Genomic DNA, 12,593 nt, shown 5'->3' on the forward strand with positions numbered 1-12,593 from the left:
CAGCATTTACTTTGAAGGGAAAATCATTACCCAATGAGACATCCTGTATTATTGTTGAACAACTTTAATTGTTAAGTTCTTCCTTCACTCTCTGCCTCACTGTGATTTCCACCCCACTGGCCCTAGTTCTACCCTCTGGAACTCTGAAGAATCAATCAAATCCTTCATCCCTATGGCTATTCTCCCCCTGTCTTTGAAACGCTACTGCAAAAAAAAAAAATTTTTTTTTAATCAGACTGAGTAAAATGATTTATTAAGCTGTCTTCATTCCTTCAGGAATTTGGTCAGATGGGATGAATTCAATGCTCACACAATGGGCCAGATTATCTGGGGCTAACTTCAGAGTAAACTTTTCAGGGAAATCACATACTTTAAAATAGCTTTTAAGGCCCAGACCTCTTAATGTCAAATATTTTTGGAGGATTTTTCACACAACCTTAAACATGTTTTGAGCTACCTGTATCCCTCAGGTTGTATTTGTCCTATTTTTTTCTTCTTTTTTTCTTCCCTTTGGGGAAATGAAGAACTCCATTATGTAGAACTTTTCATGATTATATTGATTTGCTAGGCTAAAATACTCGAATCTTTTCATTTTTCCTCCTCCATCCGCAACAATGTTCTCTTCCCACTGTAAATGTGTTGTATTTGATGTTGGTTTTGGTTTTATCTTGAGGCCATTCCAGAGTAAAGTCACAGAATCACAGAGCTGGAATGCATCTCATAGGCCATTTACAACATCCCCAACAACAAATCAGTGATCGTTCAGCTTTAGCTGGAAGACTTCCAATGAGGAGGAAACAGCTACCTCCTGAAATTCCTCATTCCACTTCTGGATAGTTTTATAGGAAGTTCTGTCTCCTATCAAATCTAAATTTACTCTTTTTCCAACCTCCCCCCGCTGTTTCTAGTTTTGCCCTCTGGTCACCAATAGAACAAATCTAATTCTTCTTCCATGGGACAATCCTTCAAATGTTTGAAGAAGATAGCTGTCATGCCCCACTCCCTCCAAGTCTTCTCTTCTCCAGGCTAAATATCCCTAGTTCCTACAATGGAGTCTCATAGGAACTGGACCCTTGTGCCAAAGTAATGTTTCCTTATGAGCTGATCTAACCATGTGACTATCTTACTCAACCAATACCAGTGGCTTCCTATGGCCTCTAGAAGAAAACCTACATTGCCTTTAAAGCCCTTAACAATCTGGTCCCATCATGCCTTCCCAGTTTCCTTGGACATTACTCCCCCTCCCACATTCTGTGATCCAGTCAAACAGGCCTTCATTCTGTCCTCTCATGATACTCCATCTCTCATCATCTTCCTCCCTGCCTGGAATATACTCCATTCTTATCTTCCCCTCAAAGAGTCTTCCTCTTCCATTAAGACACAGCTCAAGTATCATCTTCTGCAACACTAGTGTCCTTCTTCCCAAATCATTGTTTCGTCATTTTTCAGTTGTGTCTGACTCTTTGTGACCCTGTTTGGTGGGTTTGCCATTTCCTTCTCTAGTTCATTTTACAGATGAGAAAACAGAGGCAAACAAGGTTAGGTGACTTGCCCAGGATCACACAGCCAATAAATGTCTGAGGCCAGATTTGAACTCAGGTCTTCCTAACTCCATACCCAGTGCTCCAACCACTGTGCCATCTCAGTGCCCAATGACTATACTTTGGGTCCAACCATTCAACTAGTTCTGAATCTGCTTAATTTTATTGTTGTCTCACCCACATTAAGCAGGGGCATAAAAACATTATCTAGGCTATAGATGTTCATAAGTAGATAGGGGCTAGTCATGTAGATCAAAGAATAATAGATAGAAAACTGAATAATGTGATCCATGGAATGTTAGGAGACTTGAGGAAGGTCTCCAGCATGTTGGGTAGATCCTCTACGGAGGGTTTGTGGGTGAACTTGGAAAAGAATTGAATAGGATACAAAAGTGTGAATGAGTTGTAATCTGCACCATTCAGGGTGTATCCCACACACATCTGTCTAGCCAAAAGGAATCTATGCTTAATTCTGTGACGGTTCCATGATCACAACCTTGTTCCTTTCCTGCCCCCTCCTGTCCACTTTCCCGTAAAGGTTATCCAATCGGTAAATGGTAAATGCAGGAATTCAAGGCTTCTTGACTCTAAGGCCATACTACTAGGTGTGATTTTTCAGATGGTTTTTTAAAAACAAGGAGGGACCCTAGAGATAATGAAAAGATAGGATTGTGTTTCTAACTTTGTAGAGGAAATTATAATGACTACTGTTCATATGGTGCTTTAAGATTTTCAAAGTGCTTTACAAATATTAACTCATTTTATTTGCCAAACAACCCTGGGAAGTAGCTGCTATTATTACCACCCCCATTGTACAGATGGGGAAACTGAGGCACAGGAAGGAAAAAAGCAAACATTTATTAAATGCCTATGAGGGTCAGGCATAATGCTAACTGCTTTACACATATTATCTCATTTGAGCCTTACAACAACCCTGAGAGGTAGGTCCTATTATGATCCCCATTTTAGAGTTGAGGAAACTAAGAGAGAGGTTAAGTGATTTGCTCAAGGTTACATAGCTAAGAAGTCTGAGGTCATATTTGAACTTCAGGCTTCCTGACTCTAGGCCCAGTGCTCTATCTAATGCACCACCTAGCCTGCCTTGATTATCTTTAAAGTTCTTGGGTAGTGGCAGTGAAAGTCAAAAGAGAGTCTTTGTTTTTATTCTCTTTGGTGTTTCTTCAAAAGTTCTAGTTTTTTAACACTTTAGGCCCTTCAGTTGATCTGGGGAACCTCCTGTGTCATCACGTCAGGCATCCCAAAGGGTTGCTTGAGTCCCCTTGTACTCAATCTAGTTTGGCTATGGAAGGAGTCCCTAAACCCTAAGCCTGGAGATAGCATCTCTGTGCTGGGATAGGCTAGAGAGGAGAAGAGATTCGGAGCTGAGCCAAACTTTAGAGGTCACTTAGTCCAATATCCTCATCTAAAGATGAAGAAACCTGAGACCCAGAGAGGTTCAGAGATTTACCCAAGGTTACCCAGGTGGTAAATGGTAGAGCTGGGATTTGAACCAAGGTCCTTTGAATCAACTCTCTTTTTCCTGTGCCACGCTGATAAAAGAGCTGTAGTAGCCTGGGCAAGGAATCAAAGAAGGAGCTCCCTCCCAGCTGGTAGGTGGGCTTTTGGCAATTCCTAGAAGGAACGTCAGGAAATATAACACCTTCCTCAGCAAAAACCTGGACAAGGGTATTTGTTAAAACACAACACATCCATTATCCTAACTTTTAACAGCTGCTGCTGCTGGGGTGTGTGTGTGTGGTGTGTGTGTGTGTGTGTGTGTGTGTAATTTTATTTTTGGTTCAGAGCTGTATTTTTCTCTTGTTATAAAGGTATTATATAAAAGCATATCATAAAATATAAATGTAATAATAATGGCTAGAATTTATATCACACTTTACAAATATTTTATCCTCACAACAACTCTGAGAAGTAACTACTAGCTACCCCCATTTTACAGATGAGGAAAGTGAGGCATACAGAGGTTAAATGACTTGTCCAGGGTCACAAGCTAATAATTGTCTGAGGTCAATGGATAGGATGCTGAGGCTGGAGTTAGAAAAATTCATCTTCCTGAGTTCAAATCCAGCCTCAGACACTTCCTAGCTATGAACCTGGGCAAGTCACTTAACCCTGTTTGCCTCAGTTTCCTCATCTGCAAAATGAGCTGGAGAAGGAAATGGAAAGCCACTCCAACCTGTTTGCCAAGAAAACCCCAGCTGGAGTCATGAAGAGTCAGATACAACTGAAATGACTCAACGACAACTTCCTTTTTCCAGGTCCAGCACTGTACCCATGGTGCCACCTAGATGCACAGTAAGCCATACCCTTGACTTCTCCTACCCCCAGCAAAAACAAAACAAACCCTAAAAGCCCCTGTGCTTTATTAAAGAGCTATTTCTTTGTTTTCTGTTAAACTAGACAAATCCAAAGTATAAGGGAATGAAACAAATGACTTTTCTTAGAGACCTACTTAGTTGAAAATGATTAAAAGTAGATAATTCTCCACTAAGTATTGTGCCAAATGAATTCCCTATTCACATATATGCTTAGGTACTTGTATGATTTTAGTAAGAAAAATCTTGTACAGTATTAGCATAAGGGAAATCTATTATTTATCTGTTCTATATTTCTTTATATTCTTGTTTTTGTTTAAAAAACAAATAAATAGCACCAATGCCCCTGGGGCTCCTTGTACATTATTGACCTCAGTTCCTAAGAATGACCCCGTATTTGTTTGTTTCCATTGTTTCATGAAAGCTCTGAGCTCATAGATAAACTGCTCATTTCAAAACTCTGCTCTCCCATACATACCTAGATAGATCCCTTTCACAGATCTAGCCCCAAAGACAGATAAGTTTGACCTCTGACACCAAGAGGCCTATACAATATAGATCTTGAAAGGAGGGGGAAGGATGGTCCAGTGGATTTCTGAAGGTTACATGAGTCACCATGCCCTGCCTTGTGACCAGACAAGTTTCCATATGGAGACAAGAGAATCCAGAGAAACTCAGGGCAAAGCAAAGCTCCCTTTTGGGGCAGTTAGGCAGTGTGGCCGATAGAACGCTGGGCCTGGAGTCAAGAAGACCTGAATGCAAATCTGACCTCAGATGCATACTAGTTGTGTGACCTTGGGTGAGCCACTTAACCCTGTTTGCCAGAGTTCCTCATCTGGTAAAATGAGCTGGAGAAGGAAATGGCAAACCACTCCAGTATCTTTGCCAAGAAAACCCCAAATGAGGTCACGAATAGTAGAACACAACTCAACAAAACATTGTAATTCAAACCTCCATTTATTAACTGTTTTATGCCTTGAGAGTGCCTCATTTTATCCCAACCTTTGACGCTGAACAGGTTGTCAGTGTTAAGCCCAACATTAACAAAAATCTTCAGGGGCTTCATTTTGCTTATGGAGTAAAATGTAATCTCCTCGGCAGGGCATTCCAATTTTCCACGATGTGGTGCCACCCTCCTTTTTGCAGTCTTACTTCACATTAGTCCTCTCCCCATACTTTTCACTCCAGGCAAAGTGTCATATTCCCTGACCTCTATGCTTGTCTCAAACTTTTCCTCTCTTATTGGCTTTACTTATTAAATTCTTACCCACCCTTAAAAACTCTTATCAAATGATTCCTCCTCACCTAGCACTCCCTGATCCTCCAGTAATAATAATAATGATAATAGTAATGATGATGATGATGATGATGATGATGATGTTGATAGCTAACACTTACATAGCAGCTACCATGTGCCACGCACTGGGCTAAGCACTTCACAAATACTGCCTCATTTGATCCTCAAAACAACCCTGGGGGATAGGTGCTATTATTATCCATATTTTATTCATGAAGAAACTGAGGCAAACAGAGGTTAAGTGACTTGCCTTGTTAAGTGACTTAAGGGTCACACAACTAGGAAGTATCTCAGGCCAAATCTGAACCCAGGTCTTCCTGCCTCCAGGGTCAGAGCTTTATCTACTACACCACCTTCCCCCCTTGCACTTCACATATCACTTTTACAGACAATTCTCTGATGCATTTACCATGTAAAAATGTATATTATAGTTATCTTAGCACGTCACTCCCCTGCTCAATCAACTCCACTGTCTCCCTATTCCCTCTAGAGTCAAACAAGAACTCCTCTTTTTTGTTTCTAATGCCCTTAACAACCCATCTTTCTAGCCTCTTTAGGTATTATTCCCCTTCTTGCATTCTGCAACCAAGCCAAATTGCCTTTCTCTCTGTTCCTTACACCCAACACTTCACCTTCCACCTCCACGCCTGTAACCTAGTCCTTTCACTTCCACCTCATGGAGTACCCCTCTTCCTTCAAGATGCTGAGCAAGCCCCAACTTGTACATGAAGACTTTCATGATTCCCTCAAACATTACTGCCTTCCCTTCCAAATGATTCTGTGTGGAACCACTTTGTATTTATCTGTATTTATTCTTCTTCTACTACATATACATATGCTTATATCTTTGCTGTCTCCTCATTAGGAAGTAAGCTTCTTGCAAGGAAGAATAATTTCCTCCATGGTATTTGTCTCTCTAAGGCCTCCTTCAGTGACCGATAGGTGCTTAATAAATACTTAGTGATTATTTTTAGTGTTCATCTTTTATTCCTCTCCTAAACTGGGAGATCCAGGAGAAAAGAGGTAAAAGGTGGACTTTGTCCTTCACTTAGCACAGCCCTCCACATACATTAAGTGCTTAATAAATGTTGGTTGATGGAGCACACCATCACATCAATGCCTCACGTTCAGTGGGCTCACAACTTTGGTGTGTCTTAGATTCACCTCTTGATTTGTACAGGTTCTCCATTTGCTTCTCTATATGACCTCGAAAATCCCTTCCAACTAGAAATTTTATAGCTTTGAGCTTTAATTATAGCAATAGCCTCTTAACCTATATCTCTTCCTACAGTCTACCCTCCACGAGTCCATTTTGCACACCGTTGCCCAAATCATCTCCCTCCAGTTGTGAAAGGAATTGTGTTATTCTCATCTTAAAAGAATCATCAAAGTACTCAGCCTACCTTTAAAGAACCAAACCTGCCCCACTGAGCCCTCTATTGTCAAGCTTGATATTTGAGTACTTCAAAAAAAGGGCCCCATCCATTTTAGCCACGGGAATCTGCTGTGCCACACACACAACTTGCTCATTCTTCCCTACATGCCTTTATTTCTGATTTTATTTTAGGCTCTATTATTCAGGTCCCCTTGGATTCCCTTTCTTTCATCCCTAATCTTACTCCAACTTGTACTTTCTTTAACACGACTACAAGCTTGCATCTCTAAAAAAGCTTTCTCTGTCCCATTTTGATTATTGACTTACTCTGCATCATTTTGGGTATTCCACACACACTATTATTATTCATACTATTCTGTGGAGATGTTTCCCTATCCAACCAGGTTACAAGCTTTTCAGGGCAGGGACCACGTGCCCTCCCTTTCTTTTGTATCTCTCAGCACCTAGAAAAAAAGTTTGCATTTGGTAGGGCCCTAACATATATTTATTCACCAGTTTACAGAAGTGTGACCTCATTTTACCTGTAGAGAGACTAGCCCAAATCTGTGTCAAGTCTAGACACATTTTCTCATAGGTGATAAGACCTTCTCTAAATGGCCTATGGTCAATGGTTAGCTACGTGATATGGCAATGTGTTAATAAGTTAGTGGACATCTACTTTGGGTTTTGAAAATTTGTCAATAATTTAAAAAAATACTAATTTAATAAAAGGAAAACCTTATGGGGGAATAACAGTTACTTTTATTTACACTTGATTTTGAATCTTCACTAATTTCAGGTCCTGTATATGAGTAGGAGATAAATTGAGCAGAAGAAGATTGCAGAGCCATTGATCCAGAATTATGAGACTTGTGTATCAAGGAATATTAGTAAAATATTGGATGCCAAGGTCATATTTGTTCTCTATTTATCAAATTGCAAGAACCCTGCAACAAAGCTATAGTCGGTAGAGTCAAACTACTTTCCTCCCTCTGATGAATGTGTACAAAGGGTAGAGAGCAGGAAGGTGTGGAAGCAGGACCTGAGTGGGCTGGCTGAAAAGCAAGAAAGAATCACTAGATGAGCATTTGAAGCAGGGGAGTAACGAGGTTGACTGCTGGGAAAGTACAGCAGCAGATGGACACCTGGCATGCAGCAGCCAGAGAGAGGGGTCTTATATAGAATTAGGTCATCTCACAGACACATGAAGCCGAAAAGCTGCAACACAAGCAGGGACGAGACTGACAAAGAATGGCTTAACAAGTGAACCTGCTGTGAAAAATACTGTAGTCATAACTCAAATATGTAAAATCTAACAAGACCCAGAATAGCTCCTTTCAAGGATAAGGGTACAGAAACACTGAAAGTGTATGTCATATAAACCAAAACCTGAAGGAAAAATGCAGTCCCAGGAATTTATTGGAATGAAGGATTTCAACTCATATCATTGATTGTATGTTGAATACAGCATTGAATTAACCTTCCCAAGAGGTATATCATGATTTACAATGAACCAATATGTGTCCCATGGTTTGTAGCTATTCTCATTTGTAGAAATTTCTTTAAAAAGAATCTTACTTTAAAAAGCAAACCCTAAAATTTACCATTGGTGTAGCTTCTGTGAAATCCATCAAAAGGTCACCTGGCCCCAAGGTAAACACATCTCCTGTGTCAGAGGGACTCTAAAAAGGCAGAAAACGTTTCCAGGTCAACATGGGCCCAGCATTTTAAAGTATAACATATACTATACTTAATGAGAAAACTACAGTTATATTCCACATTTTTTCCCCTTTATAACACTAGTGTTGGGAAACAGGACTAGCCAATACGGTCTATACTATTTGCGAAGGTCAGAAAATGTAGCTCATGCTTTCAGTCAATGTAGTTATTGCCTCAGACACTTATTAGCTGTGTATTGCTGCCACCTAACTGTTGTCTGCCTCAGTTTCCTCATCTGTAAAATAGGGATCATAATAGGACCTACTTCCCAAAGTTTTTTTTAGGATAAAATGAGATACTATTTGTAAAACTCTTTGCAAACCTTAAAGCAATAATGTTAGTTATTATTTCTCGAGGGCATAATTTTAAAGAATGCAGGATTGTCAATTTTGGAGACTTGGGTTCTAGTCTCATTTCTATTACAAGCTAGCTTTGTGACATTTGGAAAATAACTTCTCTTGGCCTCCATTTTCTCTTCTGTAATGGAGGTTGGGGATGGTCCAATCCTTTCCAGTTTTAAGATGCTATGATTCTAAGGTTTGACCTTAATTATATCTGGTTAACAAAAAGCCATAGATCTTAGAGAAGTAGTTAGGTTATGCATGTGAGCCAAAGCATGGAAGTGGCTAAAATTCATGGAATAAAAGTGAAAGATTACAAGCCAGGTGTAGTGCTGCTTTTTGTGTAAGCTTTAGCTACGTTGTTCTCTACATTGTTCGTGTTGAATTAAAATGGAGCAGAATGATATGTCTTCCACCTCCTATCTATATGTGCTGTACATTTACAGCATGATTCAGCATAGGCAGCCCTTTCTACATCCCTTTCCCTTCTTGTACTGCACCTTTGCACAGGGGGATAGGTGGTTTTGCCCTTCCGACTTCTGAGGTGTGCTGATTTTCTGGGATGCTGGAGATCCTGGTGGTCCTGATGCTGTTGTCGCCATGGCGGCAGCCAGGGCTGGAGGAAGGTCATCTTCATCACTGTGGTTACTGAAAGTACATGAAGCTCTGCTCATTACAACAAAGGGGTTTCCAAAGGAAGGTGATTCAAGAAGGATGTCTTCACAGGGACTGACCTAGTTATTTTGTTCCCTTAATATTGACCAAGCGGCTTATAATTTTGTTTCCAAATAATTTTTTTAAAAAGCTATTTGCTACAAATTATTTCCTAGAGGGAAACAAAATTAGCTTTTTTTTTTTTTTGCATTTTGCATGCTGGCTTAAATTTAGTTTGATATTTTCCATTGCATATAATTCCCTAATAATTGCTAATTTGTTTTCAATCATTTTTAGAGCTGCATCTGTGTCCTTTTAAATATGTTTGTCAAGAATGAAGATATATTAGATCCCTTGAACAAAGACTGAAAATTGTTTAGCTACACACTGATGGCCCTGAGTGTGTGTGCATGCACATGTGTGTATTGCGTGTGTGCATTTTTCCCCAGAATGGCTATATATTCAGAACAATGAACCTAACTCAATTCTGTTAGCAAACGCAATTCGCTGAAGTTTGTTACTCCATGTAGCCCAAATCTGGACAGCAAAAAACAGTCTGAGACAAGAAATAGTGATTGTTTTGTAAGTGTGAGGGCCCTTTTCGGAAGTCCATCAAACACTCATGAGGCTTTAAGGTAAAGAAAACAAAAAGCTTCCCTCATTTGAGAGAGGTTCTCATTGTCGGGGTGGGGGGAGGATTCTTCCTTCTCTGCATTTTGTCTTCTGTTTGGTCATCCTGGCTTTTCAATGCTGATGCTGCTCTGTATGAGCCACTCTGCTCCCAAAATATTATGGGAATAGGATAGACCTTTGAAGAGACTCATTATGTAAGATTGCAGGATTTCTCAACTAAACAGTTTTCCCATAGACCAGTTTCCTTAGATTCCCCTGAAAAGAAGAATCACCAACATGTTGATTCTTGAAGAGCCAATATTTTTTTTCAGGCTCATTACACCCCTTTGTGTCTCCCCTCTTCACTAACAGTCACTAATTTTCCTTTACTCAGGTACTTAAATAAACATTTAAAAAATTAAAAAAACAGTTTCATGTTCTTGATAGAGACAGGGCAGTTTCTATCATTAGGGAACCAAATGTTTCAATCATTTTAAACCCTCAGTAAATAAAAGCCATCTAACACCATTTGAATCCCCTTCCCTCATATTCTTTATTACTTTTACCATAACCAACGTGGTAGATACAGTGCGTGTGTGTGTGTGTGTGTGTGTGTGTGTGTGTGTGTGTGTGTGTGTAGAAATAGTTCATGGAAGGGTACTGGGTTGGGATTGAGGGTATGGGGGGAGGGGAGCATTAAGAAATGTAAAAACAAAAGGCTATAATAAAACTTTTTTTAAGGAAAAAAATAGTTCGTGGAGTTTTGCTGGCCTGTTAAACCTGGGACTCTAGTTTACAATGTTATCCTTTCTGATGCCATGCCAAACCTTCTGTATTTTATTTTATGATCTGCTACTCCCTCATTTGCTTTCGATTCTGCTCGGTTTGCCCCCTTTTCCTTTATAGATTTACAGATCATTTTGAAAATGCGACTTAGTCCAAGCGATTCAAAGCTACAAATATTCAGACTCCTTGCAGTCAGGCTTTCTTAAGAAGTCTAAACCAAGTTTCACCAAGCTGCCTGAAAGCTCTAGATCAGCCATTTTGAATCACTGCAGGACATTTAATCCTCCCCATTCCTTCTGTTGGCACTTCTTACAGCTTTGGGACTTACAGCTAGGCTTTCCTAGCATCTGGGGCACAGTCATCTTGACCACCCGATGTTCTCTTCCCATTCAAAATTTGCCATTGTTCTTAAATAGGTGGGATTTTATCTGATTAACTGTGATGTGGTCTTCCAACTTACCCCAGAATAACTTCTCTTCCCACCAGAAAATACAATTAAAAAAACAACAAATTTTTTAAACTCCTTTTTTTTTTTTTAGCATATAAGCTTCAAGAGGTCAGGGTCACCTATTATGTAGGTGTGCAAACTCAGCACTCACGAATAATAGCAAGGTTATGTGTAGATAGTCCTTGAAAAATGCATATATTGGGGCAGCTAGGTAGACAGAGCTCTGGCCTTGGAGTCAAGAGGACGCTAGCTCAAATCCAGCCTCAGACACTTGACACTTACTAGCTGTGTGACCTTGAGCAAGTCACTTAACCCCAAATGCCTCACCAAAAAAGCAAAAAAAAAAAAAAGCACACATTTATCCTGAGGAAAACGGAACCATACCCAGAATACAACTTCCCTTTGGAATATATACAGAAGGGTCAGACATAGGATTACAATCTATGAAGACCAAATGTCCTTATTTCTGACCTTGCCTATCTGGCTATGAAGTATTCCTGGAACTGTTGTACTGTTTCTGGGGAAGTTTGGAGAATCTAGCCCTGCACTCGTAGCTCATGATTACCCATCATCCCTTCTAACATACCAGCTCTGACTATTGTAGGGGGCAGCTTTAATGTATTATAAAAGTTATTTATGTTGTGAAAGTGAAGAACAAGAGTTAGCTGGCCTGGTCCTGCATAAGTATGCATAGAACATTATAAGAACAGAGGAGGTTTTCCAGCATCTTTGAGTTACTCTCTGGTAATAACTATGTCTCTTCCTTAAGGGTTAGCCTACAGATGGCTTCAGGAAGTTACTCTAGAAAAAAATTACATGGAAAAAAGTAAAGAAGTTACCTTAAACTCTCACTTAATTTGTCATCCTCTATAGAGAATTCATGTAAAGATATGGATAAGAACAGTATAGAAAAGATGGAGGGACCGAAGCTTGAAACAATGGAGGAACGACTCATTCTGATACAATCTTAAATCTTTTAAAATATGACCTAAAAGCCTAACTAATGAAAGTTCCCTCTCCTCCTCACCTCATTTAGTAGGGGAAGATATTACCCTTTTAGCAACATAGGAACTTTTTATGGAGATGGGGAGAAGAGGAGAAAGAAAATGGAAACAGCTATTATATATGCATATTGTTCTCTTAATTTTTATCACTGTAATATATCCATGAGAGACAATATGGAATAGTGGCTAGAGACCTGGCCTTCGATCCAGAAAGACTTGGTTTCAAGTTCTGTCTCTTACACAAATTATTATGTGATGCTGGTCAGGTCACTAAACCTCTCATTGCTCTCTAGGCAACTCCCAAAGACCATGGAGACATGTTTTGCTGACATAAAAATACCCAGAATGCAAAGCACTACATGTTTTGGAAGGAGGCTATACATTCTGTATATTTTTGTGCCTGAAAATTAGGCTATAACTCTGAGTTTCAGATCAAGTGCCAACCTGCATTAGTGAACCAAATTTCCTCATACAAGAACTCCC

At 39.7% G+C, this 12,593-nt stretch overlaps 1 protein-coding gene across 3 annotated transcripts in view; it reads right to left on the reverse strand.

Annotated features, from left to right (window-relative positions):
• EPB41L4B (erythrocyte membrane protein band 4.1 like 4B) overlaps positions 1-12,593 on the reverse strand; it is a 247,130-nt gene that overhangs the window by 18,302 nt on the left and 216,235 nt on the right. For 2 of the 3 annotated variants that reach the window (XM_021004573.2, XM_021004571.2), the window contains exons 21-22: positions 9,107-9,254; positions 8,151-8,228 (exon numbers count right to left, since the gene is read on the reverse strand). In XM_021004573.2, the coding sequence (XP_020860232.1) occupies positions 8,151-8,228; positions 9,107-9,254 (226 nt within the window). The remainder of the gene's footprint in view (positions 1-8,150; positions 8,229-9,106; positions 9,255-12,593) is intronic. The other variant, XM_078153049.1, reaches the window with a different exon arrangement.

Source organism: Phascolarctos cinereus, unplaced genomic scaffold (genome assembly GCF_003287225.1).
Source record: "Phascolarctos cinereus isolate Bilbo 61053 unplaced genomic scaffold, phaCin_HiC Scaffold_4;HRSCAF=312, whole genome shotgun sequence".
In the NCBI taxonomy this organism is placed as follows: domain Eukaryota; kingdom Metazoa; phylum Chordata; class Mammalia; order Diprotodontia; family Phascolarctidae; genus Phascolarctos; species Phascolarctos cinereus.